Genomic DNA, 11,337 nt, shown 5'->3' with positions numbered 1-11,337 from the left:
AAGGGGTGACCAGTCTGAAGGGAGAAACAGAAGATCCGTCAATCAGGGCTCTGTACTGAGCGCTCACGGCGTGTAGAGCGCCATCCTAGCCACTTGGCTTGTACAATCAATGCGCCAGTGGTATCCATTGAGCCCTTACTATGTGCAGAGCCCTGTTCTAAGGGCACTCTATTTATTTTACTTGTACATATATTTACTATTCTATTTATTTTATTTGGTTTATATGTTTTGTTTTGTTGTCCGTCTCCTGCTTCTAGACTGTGAGCCCGCTGTTGGGTAGGGACTGTCTCTATATGTTGCCAACTTGGACTTCCCAAGCGCTTAGTCCAGTGCTCTGCACACAGTAAGCGCTCAATAAATACGATTGATTGATTGATTGATTCAAGGCCCTCTTCCTCCCTTCAAGGCCCTACTGAGAGCTCACCTCCTCCAGGAGGCCTTCCCAGACTGAGCCCCCTCCTTCCTCTCCATCCCCCCGTCTTACCTCCTTCCCTTCCCCACAGCACCTGTATATATGTATAGATGTTTGTGCATATTTGTTACTCTATCTATTTATTTATTTATTTTACTTGTACATATCTATTCTATTTATTTTATTTTGTTAGTATGTTTGGTTTTGTTCTCTGGTACATGTCTATTCTGTTTATTTCATTTTGTTAATATGTTTTGTTTTGTTGTCTGTCTCCCCCTTCTAGACTGTGAGCCCGCTGTTGGGTAGGGACCGGCTCTAGATGTTGCCAACTTGGACTTCCCAAGCGCTTAGTCCAGTGCTCTGCACACAGTGAGCGCTCAATAAATACGATTGATTGATTGATTGATGATTGATTCAAGGCCCTCTTCCTCCCTTCAAGGCCCTACTGAGAGCTCACCTCCTCCAGGAGGCCTTCCCAGACTGAGCCCCCTCCTTCCTCCCCATCCTCCCCGCCTTACCTCCTTCCCCTCCCCCCAGCACCTGTATATATGTATATATGTTTGTACATATTTATTACTCTATTTATTTATTTATTTTACTGGTACATGTCTATTCTGTTTATTTCATTTTGTTAATATGTTTTGTTTTGTTGTCTGTCTCCCCCTTCTAGACTGTGAGCCCGCTGTTGGGTAGGGACCGTCTCTAGATGTTGCCAACTTGGACTTCCCAAGCGCTTAGTCCAGTGCTCTGCACACAGTAAGCGCTCAATAAATACGATTGATTGATTGATTGATTGATTCAAGGCCCTCTTCCTCCCTTCAAGGCCCTACTGAGAGCTCACCTCCTCCAGGAGGCCTTCCCAGACTGAGCCCCCTCCTTCCTCCCCATCCTCCCCGCCTTACCTCCTTCCCCTCCCCCCAGCACCTGTATATAGTATATATGTTTGTACAGATTTATTACTCTATTTATTTATTTATTTTACTGGTACATGTCTATTCTGTTTATTTCATTTTGTTAATATGTTTTGTTTTGTTGTCTGTCTCCCCCTTCTAGACTGTGAGCCCGCTGGTGGGTAGGGACCGTCTCTAGATGTTGCCAACTTGGACTTCCCAAGCGCTTAGTCCAGTGCTCTGCACACAGTAAGCGCTCAATAAATACGATTGATTGACTGATTGATTGAATGATTCAGGGCCCCACTGAGAGCTCACCTCCTATAGGAGGCCTTCCCCGCCAATTGTCAGCTGTGTGACCTTGGGCGAGCCACTTCGCTTCTCTGGGCCTCAGTTCCCTCATCTGTAAAATGGGGATTAAGACTGTGAGCCCCCCCGTGGGACAACCTGATCACCTTGTATCCCCCCCAGCGCTTACAACAGTGCTTTGCACATAGTAAGCGCTTAATAAATGCCATCATCATTATTATTATTATTCCCAGACTGAGCCCCCTCCTTCCTCTCCATCCCCCCGCCTTACCTCCTTCCCTTCCCCACAGCATCTGTATAGATGGATATATGTTTGTACATATTTATTACTCTATTTATTTATTTATTTTACTTGCACCTATCTATTCTATTTATTTCCTTCTGTTAATATGTTTGGTTTTGTTCTCTGTCTCCCCCTTCTAGCCTGTGAGCCCACTGGTGGGTAGGGCCTGCCTCTAGATGTTGCCGACTTGGACTTCCCAAGCGCCCAGTACAGCGCTCTGCACACAGTAAGCGCTCAATAAATACGATTGATTGATTGATTAGCCCAGTGCTCTGCACACAGTAAGCGCTCAATAAATACGACTGACTGACTGACTGACTGACTGGCTGAATCCGCGGGCTCAGGCTCCTTATTACCTCGGCGCACGGCGGAGCGCTATCTAGACGGCCGCCGGCAGGGGGCGCCCCTCGCCCCTCGTCCCGCGGCCACGGCGGTTTCAAGCGGCCCCTTCCGTCCGAGGGGGCCCCGGAAGGCGGGACGGGCCGCAGCGCGAGGCGACGGGGGGGCCGCTAGGGGGCGGGGCTGAGGAGCGCGCGCGCGCGCGCCTTCTCTCCCCCCCCTCCCGTCCCCGCCCCCGCCCCGGGCCGCGCGCATGCGCACGCGCCCCGGCCCCGCTCCCTCCCTGGCAGGGGGCTGCGGGCGGCGCGTCGGGAGTGCGCGTGCGCGGGGAGGGCAGAGAGGGCGGAGGGGTGGTGGGGGGGCGGTGACGCAGCGAGCGGCCGGTTACCCAGGGCCCCCCGCGGCCCCCGTGCCTGCCTGACGTGGCCGAAGAGCGGCCATCTTGTGCCCGCCCGACCCGCAGCCCGAGGCCCGCAGCCCCAGCCCCGAGGCCCGAGGCCCAGGCCCGACACCGACACCGGGCAACGGCCGCCCGGAGACCCTCGCAGCGACCCGACGACCCGCGGACAGACAGACAGACCCACCGACAGACGGACCCTCCCACCCTCCCACCCACCGACCGACGTACGTAGGTCCGGGCCGGCAGGAGCCGAGCGCTCGGGGTAAGCGGGGTGAGCCGGGCCTGCCCTGCCCTGCCCTGCCCTGCCCTGGGCTGGGCTGCCCGAGGCCTGGCCCTTTGGGAGGGGGGGACCCCCGGACCCCCCACCCACCCACCCACCCACCCACGCTTCCCTTCCTTTCCCCACCTGCATTTGCCCCTTTTCTCCCTCCGTCCCTCCCTCTTCTCTCCCCCTCCCCCCTTGTGCGACCCCCTTGCTCCCCCTTTTCTCCCTCCTCCCTCCTTGTGTCCCCCTGCCCCGTCCCCCTTTTCTCCCCCCTGGCGCCCCCCCGTCTTCCCTCTTCCTCCCCCTTTTCTCCCCCCTCCCCCCTTGTGTCCCCTTTTCCTCCCCATTTTACCTCCCCCGTCGTGTCCCCCTTTTTCCCCCCTTTCCCTCCCCCCTTTTTCCCCCCTTCGTGTCCTCCCTTTGCCCCCCCTTTCCTCCCCACTTTCTCCCCCCGGGTGCCCCCCCCTTTTTCACCCCCTCCCCCCCTGGTGTCCCCCCCTTGTCTCCCCTTTTTCTTCCCTGTTTCTCCCCCACCTCCCTGGTGTCTCCCTTTCCTCCCCCTTTTCTCCCCCCTGGTGCCCCCCCCCCCCCGTCTCCCCTTTTCTCCCCCGTCCCTCCTTGTGTCCCCTTTTCTCCCCCCTCGTGCCCCCTCCTTGCCTCCCCTTTTCCTCCCCCCTTGTGTGTCCCCTTTTCTCCCCTCCCCCCTTGTGTCCCCCCCTTGTGTCCCCCCCTTGTGTCCCCTTTTCTCCCCCCCCCCGGTCCCCCCTTTTCCCTCCCCTCCCCCGGTTGCGCCTCCCCCTCTCCCTCCTCGTTTCCCCCCTTTCCTCGCTCCCCCCGGCCCTCGCGGAGGTCACCGTGGTCCCTGTGCGGAGCGCTGTGCCGAGGCCTGATCTGCCCGTACAGTCGTAGCCCCCTCCCCATCCCATTCCCCCTCCCCGGTTTCTGTTCCTCGCCGGGAGGAAGTGGGGGGGCCTCCCTTAGGAGGGGTCGGGAAACGGGGACACCCCCCCCCCGGGAAACCCCGCCGAAAGGAAGCCACTCGTCGCCGCCGAGCCACGAAGGTCAGGGGCGTTGCCTTGGGCCTGCCAGATGCCATGCCCGGACCCACCGGGCCTCCCCTGGCAAGGCAGGGCAGGGGGCAAGGGTGGTGCGACCCAGGACGGAGGGACGAAGGAGAGCGGCCGGAAGATGCCCCCCGCTCTCCCTCTCAGCGCCCCAAACCTGGGGTCCACGGGGCCCCCGAAAGAGGGGCCGAGCCACCACGGTGACCCTGGGCCCCCCAGGCCGGTGCCAGGCCCGTCCACCCGTCCGTCCAGCAGGCTGCCCACCCCCAGGGGTGCCACCGAAGAGCCTCCCTTGGCAGAGCGGTCCGGCGAGCGCAGTTGACTCATCAGCCGGAAAAACGCGCCCACTCCCCAGGGTGGGCCGCGGCCGGGGAGGTGGGTGAGCACACCCTACTTGGCCTTAGATGCCCCATTGGTGACGTTTCTTCCTCAGGGCTCACCCGGGACCTTGTGGCCCTCTGCCACCGGACGGACGGACGGACGGACGGGCACGCACACCCACCCGCACGTGTGTACGTACACCCCACTGAGACGCCCTCCTCAGCGGCCCACGCTTCAGTCCGTACTCCAAAACGCGGCAAGTTCCGGCCCGGGCCCCGCGAGGAGCCATCAGGGCTGTGGGGACCCCCCTCTGCACCCACAGAGGAGGGTAATAATAATAACGGTGGTATTCGTTAAGCGCTTACTATGTGCAAAGCACCGTCCTAAGGGCCGGAGGGGATACAAGGCCATCAGGTTGTCCCACGATGCTCAGTGCAGTGCCCAGCGCCTAGTAAGCGCTTAACGACTACCGTTATTCATCATCATCAATCGTATTTATTGAGCGCTTACTATGTGCAGAGCACCGTACTGAGCGCTTGGGAAGTACAAATTGGCAACATAGAGAGACAGTCCCTACCCAACAGTGGGCTCACGGTCTAAAAGTTATTATTACCGTTATTATTATTCACGCCCGGCTGATTCCGGCCCAGATTCGGCGCTCGCCCTGTGCCAAGCAGCGGGGCGGTGGGATCGAACTGGGCCCGCCGGGCACGTCCCCGGTACCCTCTGCCCGACGGGTGGGACGGCGGAGGGGCGGCCGGGAGGCGTCCCGTGCCTCGGTTCGCCCACCGTCTCCCGGGTCATCGGAGGGCCCGTCCGGCAGGCCGCGGCTCACCCCCGTGCCCGTCCGGGGGTCGGGGTGCTCGCCCGGCCCCGCCACGCGCCCGCATCGTCGTCGTGGCTGGTAGAGCTGGGACTGGAGTAGCCTCCTCCCGGCTTGCCCATCCAGAGAGGGGCAGGGGTTGGCGAGGGGGAGCGGGACGGAGGCCACCAACCGCAGTTTTGGCGTTAGCCCAGTCCGTCAGCGGTATCTATTGAGCGCTTCCTACGTGCAGAGCGCCTTACCGAGCGCTCGGCCACGCGGCTCCCCCGGCCGAAGGCGCCCGCGGGTCGCTGCAACGCGGGAGGGGCTGGAAACGACGCCCGCGACCGCCCGCGTCTCGGTTGATCGAACGCATCGGTTTCTGCCGGAAACAATAGGTGGTCGGGGATTGTTTGGGCAGTCACACTCTCCGGGAGCTATTTATAGCCCTCCTCCTCTCCGCCGCCGGAATAGGGCAACGGCATCTTTAAAGGTGACGGGGGAGCGCAGGTGGAAGGGGCGGCTGGGCGGTCCCCCGGGTCCTGGCAGAGAGGGACAGTGGGGCCGCCCGGGGAGGCCTCGCCTCCCCCCCCGAAAAAAGATGTGGGGCTTATTAAGTCCAGTAAGTAGCCACCTGGAAGAAGGCAGAGAGGTGGACTGTCGGGGTGGCGGTCTGGTTCCAAACCGGAATGCCGCCGCTGCCAACAGAAAAAAGGATTTCGGTCCCCACCGCCGAGCCCAGGGGGTGGACCGTGAGGGGAGCGAGGAGCCGACGTGGGCTAGCCGGCGGCACGTCCACAACAGTCCCCGAGACAATAATAATAATAAACCATAATACTGGCATTTGTTAAGCGCTTACCATGTGCAAAGCACCATTCTAAGCGCTGGGGAGGGTGCAAGCGTTTACTAAGCGCGTACTAAGCGCTTAGTACAGTGCTCTGCACATAGTAAGCGCTCAATAAATACGATTGATTGCAAGGAGATCGTGTTGCCCCACATGGGCTTAGTACAGCGCTCTGCACACAGTAAGCGCTCAATAAATACGATTGATTGATTGGGGCTCACAGTCTTCACCGCCATTTGACAGACGAGGTAACTGAGGCATTTGTTTAGCACTTACTATGTGCAAAGCACTGTTCTGAGTGCTGGGAAGGATACAAGGTGATCACGTTGCCCCACATGGGCTTAGTATAGTGCTCTGCACACAGTAAGCGCTCAATAAATACGACTGATTGATTGGGGCTCACCGTCTTCATCCCCATATGACAGACGAGGTAACAGGCATTTATTAAGCACTTACTATGTGCAAAGCACTGTTCTGAGTGCTGGGAAGGATACAAGGTGATCACGTTGCCCCACATGGGCTTAGTACAGCGCTCTGCACACAGTAAGCGCTCAATAAATACGATTGATTGATTGATTGGGGCTCACCGTCTTCACCCCCATTTGACAGACGAGGTAACTGAGGCATTTGTTTAGCACTTACTATGTGCAAAGCACCGTTCTGAGTGCTGGGAAGGTTACAAGGTGATCAGGTGGTCCCACGGGGGGCTCACAGTCTTCACCCCCATTTTCCAGATGAGAGAACTGAGGCTCAGAGAAGTTAAGTGACTTGCCCAAGGTCACACGGCAGACCCGTGGGGGAGCCAGGATTAGAACCCGTGACCTCTGACTCCCAAGCCCGGGCTCTTTCCACTGAGCCACGCTGCTTCTCACACCTGAAGGTCGTCTGGACGCTCCAGTCGGTTGGTCGTACTTGAGCGCTTTACCGCGGGCGGAGCGCTGTACTGAGCGCCTGGGAGAGTCCAATGGGACAGATTAGGGGGACACGTTCCCGGCCTGCGAGGAACGAGTCGGTCTCGGGGAGCGGGGCGGGGGGCTCGGGAGCCCCCCTCCGAAAAGGGTTGGGGGGTAGGATGTGTGGGGCCTTACCGGGCACCGATGCCCAGCGGGGCCTGAGCCCCGCCGGTCCGTTGGCCGCAGGAATCCCCGATCCCTCCCCGGTTCCGGGCTGCCGGCCGTGGCTCGGTGGAAAGAGCCCGGGCTTGGGCAGAGGTCCTGGGTTCTAATCCCGGCTCCGCCACTTGTCAGCTGGGTGACTTTGGGCGAGTCGCTTCTCTGCGCCTCAGTTCCCTCGTCTGTAAAATGGGGGTGAAGACTGTGAGCCCCCCGTGGGACAGCCTGATCACCATGTATCCCCCCAGTGCTTAGAACGGTGCTTTGCACATAGTAAGCGCCTAACAGATACCATCATCATTATTATTATTATCTGGCGGAGTGGGGCGGCTCTCCGGGTGGAACTGCCCTGCCTGGGAACGGGCAGCGGGGGCCACCCCGGAGAGCGTCAAGTCACGACGCCTCTGCGGCAGTGGCCGTGATCGGGCTTCAGCGGTCACTCTGGGCCAAATGCTGTGTCCGGTGCCTGGGCAGATAATAATAATGGCATTTATTAAGCGCTTACTATGTGCAGAGCACTGTTCTAAGCGCTGGGGAGGCTACAGGGTGATCAGGTTGTCCCCCGTGGGGCTCCCAGTCTTAATCCCCATTTTCCAAATGAGGTCGCTGAGGCGCAGAGAAGTGAAGCGACTTGCCCCAAGTCACCCAGCTGACAAGTGGCGGAGCCGGGATTTGAACCCATGACCTCTGACTCCAAAGCCCGGGCTCTTACCACTGAGCCGCACTGCTTCTCTGCAGTGAGGCCGGCCCAAGGTCACCCGGCGGGCCCGCTGCCTCCAGGCTGCCCCTAGGCCTCCCTCTGGGTTTTCGGGCCGGTCGACTTTCCGCTCCGGCAATACCCTGCGGGATCGGTGGTGCGACTAGACCGGCCCGAGTTTCCTAACCGCGTGTGGGTCGGTGGTGCAGGTGCCACGCCGAGGGGGCGGGAGTGCCCGGCAGCCCAGCTGACCCTCGAACCTTGATCTGGTGCCCTCATCCCTCCAGCTGGGCCATCCGGATGCCGGGTCTGGGCCCGGCAGAGAGACGCCTTAGAGAGAAGGCGGGACGCAGAGGGGGGACAGCGTCAGCCGAGCCTCACCCGAGGGTCCCCGCGGTGCCCTCGCTGCCACTCTGAGAAACGGCCCTCCTCGTGCCCGTCCCCCGGCGCCCGTCCTCCTCACTCCCCGCCGAAGGCCGTCCGGGCTCTTGGGCGGCACCAGACGCTGCCCGGCGGTCAGAAAGCGGGGGGCGGGCCCTCTCCTCACGTGGCTTGGCCCCCTGCCCGGACCCTCGCGGTGACCCGCCCGAGCCACCGTCCTCGTGTCCCCTCCTGGGCGGGCTCTCTACTGGACGGGGGAAGAGGAAGTGGAAGGCGTAGTTGCACACACCCTGCCCGCCCGCCCGTCCGCCGGGTAGGCTCCCCGGGAGCGGCCGGCGCGGTTACGCCAGCGGGAGCCCCCGGCTCGTTAAACCGGTCGGGTCGGGTTTCCGGCTCGGGGGTGCCCGCCCCACGCCCAGTCCGTCCCTCCTTCGGGCAGAGCGTGGCCGTCCCGGGGTAGGCCCCGCCGGAGCCCCTAAAACCCACCCGGGGTTGGGGGGCCCCACAACTTGGGCTCCATCTCTTGGATGGGGAGGCGGGGAGGGGGCCTCTGGATTGCCATTCCCGGCCCTTGCTGGCAGCTGCCCGGCTTGGGGCGGAGCGCCAGGCCACCGTGGCGTGGGGATTGGGGCTGAGGGTAGGGCGGGCACCGCCGCCGCGGGCTCCGAACGTCCTCCCGCGACCGCGCCGGAGCGTTTCGCCCACCCGTTTCTCGCCCCTCGCCGTTGCCCTCGTGCCCGGGCTGGGCCCGCCGCCGCCGCCCGCCGTCTCACCCCTCTCTGCGTCGGGCAGGTTGTCTTGGCCAGTGCTGACCGCCCGCCGCCAGCCATGGGGAACATCTTCGCCAACCTCTTCAAGGGCCTCTTCGGCAAAAAAGAGATGCGGATCCTGATGGTGGGTCTGGACGCCGCCGGGAAGACCACCATCCTCTACAAGCTGAAGCTCGGGGAAATAGTGACCACCATCCCCACCATCGGTGAGGGCTGAGGGGGGCCCGGGGAGGGCGGGGCGGTGGGGTGCCCGCCCCCCACCCCCGGGTGCCCCCAGCCATCCCCCCCTTCCCTCCCCGTCCCCCAGGCTTCAACGTGGAGACGGTGGAGTACAAGAACATCAGCTTCACGGTGTGGGACGTGGGCGGCCAGGACAAGATCCGGCCGCTCTGGCGACACTACTTCCAGAACACGCAAGGTGGGTCGGCGGCGGGCGGCCGGGGGCCGGGCGCGGCGGGTCGGGGGTGGGCGGGCGGGCACCGCACGGTCCGACCCGGTTCCGCCCGCGCGGCAGGCCTCATCTTCGTGGTGGACAGCAACGACCGGGAACGCGTCAACGAGGCCCGGGAGGAGCTCATGAGGATGCTGGCCGAGGACGAGCTCAGGGACGCCGTCCTACTGGTGTTTGCCAACAAGCAGGTCTGGCACCGGGGGGTGGTGGCGGTGGGGGCGCGGGTCCCGGGCGGGCGGGCGGCGCCCGCCCACCCCTCGTCTTCCCCCTCTGTCCCGCCCAGGACCTGCCCAACGCCATGAACGCGGCGGAGATCACGGACAAACTGGGACTGCACTCCCTGCGCCACCGAAACTGGTACATCCAGGCCACCTGCGCCACCAGCGGGGACGGGCTCTACGAGGGACTGGACTGGCTGTCCAATCAGCTCCGGAACCAGAAATGAGCGGCCCCCCCCAGCCCCCTTCCTCTCTCCGCCGCCCCCTCCTCCCCATCCTCCTCCTCTCCATCCTCCTCTCTCCGCCGCCCCCATCCCCTTGCCCCCCCTCTGCTATACTCTACTGTGGCAGACTGTGCTACCCTGTGGTCTCGAGTGCCGGCAGCCATCCTCCCCCCGTCACAGTCCAGCCGGGCGCCCAGCCGCCCGCGCGACGGCCGCCAACCCCCCCCCCCCCGACTCCCGCCCCGTCCCGGCGGGAGGGGGGTCTCTTATTTAATGTAAATAGTTTCCGTTTCCAGCGAGGCAGTTTCCGGCACTCCTATGCAATCTTACTCGGCTTTTTTTATTGTAAAAAAGAAAAAAAAAAAGAGGAGAAAAAAAAAAGAAGAAAAATCGACTCCCCCGTTGGTCCCGAGGGGGCCTGGCCAGGCCCACCCGCGCTTGGGGAGGGGAGGGGCGGCCCGCTCTGGCTTGGCTTTTAACCTGAACTCTGTATTTTTTTAAAAAGCTGATAACAGGAGGACACTTGAAGCCCCGCCGGTGGGAGGGGACGGGGCTGGGGGTTGCCAACCCTTCCGCCCCGGTGTGCCCCCGCACCCCAGCCGGACCGGCGGGGTCCCCGGTGGGTCGGGAGCGGCGGGCCCAGGGTTCGTGGGAGGAGGCGCCCAGCCGGTTCTTTACCCCCCTGCCCACCGGGAGCCAGGGATCCAGAGACCAACTCCAGTCCCATTCCCCCCAAGGAGCCCCGCCGGGACCAGGGCCGGATGCCCCCCGGGAACAAGCTGGCACCGCACGGCGCCCGGGCGGGGGGACGGGGACGGCCCCGTCCCCCTCAGCCGCCCCCTCCGTGCCCCTCGCCCTCTTTGGCTACTTGTTGGGGTCCCCGCCCTCCCCCTCTGCCCCCTCCCTCCCTCCCCGTCCTTCCGAGCCCCCCTAACCCCCCCTAACCCCCCCCCCCCCCCACCACCCCGCCTTTTGTATTTTGATAAAACACTGAAGAAGCCGGAACTGTCCGACTCAGTCTCCAGAATCAAGAGCTGGTTGGTTTGGTGTTGTGGAGCCCGCATCGCTTTCGACTCACGATTCGTAATCAACTGTTTTGTATACTTGTTTTCAGTTTTCATTTCGACAACCAAGCACTGTAATTAAAGCTGTTAGAATAAAACCTCTCAACTATCGCACGCGTGCCTGGTTCCGTGGGCCGGGACCCCGGGTCCCACCTGAGGCGGCAGCGGAGACGGGGGCCCCCCGGAGCGGGCGGGTTTGGCCTTTGCGCTCTGCACACGGTAAGCGCTCAATAAATACGATTGATGATGATGATGATGATGAAGTTGCCCACCCTTCCAGCGCGCACCCCCGAGGGTGGCAGAGCTGCTTCGGGACCGGGCCGCCCTCCACCAACCGTTGCCTGGAGCCCGCTCTGCCACCCCATTCATTCATTCATTCATCCAATCGTCTTTATTGAGCGCTTACTGTGCGCAGAGCACTGTACTAAGCGCTTGGCTTAGTAACAGAGACGGTCCCTACCCAACAACGGGCTCACGGTCTAGAAGGGAGA

General features: G+C 62.0%; 1 protein-coding gene across 3 annotated transcripts; it reads left to right on the top strand.

The window, feature by feature from the left end:
- The first annotated feature begins 2,680 nt into the window (after nt 1–2,680).
- On the top strand, nt 2,681–10,721 carry ARF1 (ADP ribosylation factor 1). 3 transcript variants are annotated; one of them, XM_038755717.1, is made up of 6 exons: nt 2,681–2,895; nt 4,396–4,474; nt 8,912–9,095; nt 9,197–9,307; nt 9,404–9,528; nt 9,624–10,721. In XM_038755717.1, the coding sequence occupies exons 3-6, from the start codon at nt 8,948–8,950 to the stop codon at nt 9,783–9,785; spliced, it is 546 nt and encodes a 181-aa protein (XP_038611645.1). In that variant the 5' UTR covers nt 2,681–2,895; nt 4,396–4,474; nt 8,912–8,947; the 3' UTR covers nt 9,786–10,721. The 3 variants fall into 3 exon arrangements, with proteins under 3 accessions (XP_038611645.1, XP_038611644.1, XP_038611646.1); XM_038755716.1 differs by having other exon boundaries at nt 4,396–4,539; XM_038755718.1 differs by lacking the exon at nt 4,396–4,474.
- Nucleotides 10,722–11,337: the final 616 nt, after the last annotated feature.

This window comes from Tachyglossus aculeatus, chromosome 13 (genome assembly GCF_015852505.1).
Source record: "Tachyglossus aculeatus isolate mTacAcu1 chromosome 13, mTacAcu1.pri, whole genome shotgun sequence".
Lineage (NCBI taxonomy): Eukaryota > Metazoa > Chordata > Mammalia > Monotremata > Tachyglossidae > Tachyglossus > Tachyglossus aculeatus.
This window is presented reverse-complemented; position numbering and strand designations above follow the sequence as displayed.

Coding starts and splice junctions, on each gene's coding strand:
- ARF1 (XM_038755718.1), top strand. CDS start 8,948: ATGGGGAACATCTTCGCCAACCTCTTCAAGGGCCTCTTCGGCAAAAAA. Junction 9,096..9,196: donor GACCACCATCCCCACCATCG/GTGAGGGCTGAG, acceptor CCCGTCCCCCAG/GCTTCAACGTGGAGACGGTG. Junction 9,308..9,403: donor CTACTTCCAGAACACGCAAG/GTGGGTCGGCGG, acceptor CCCGCGCGGCAG/GCCTCATCTTCGTGGTGGAC.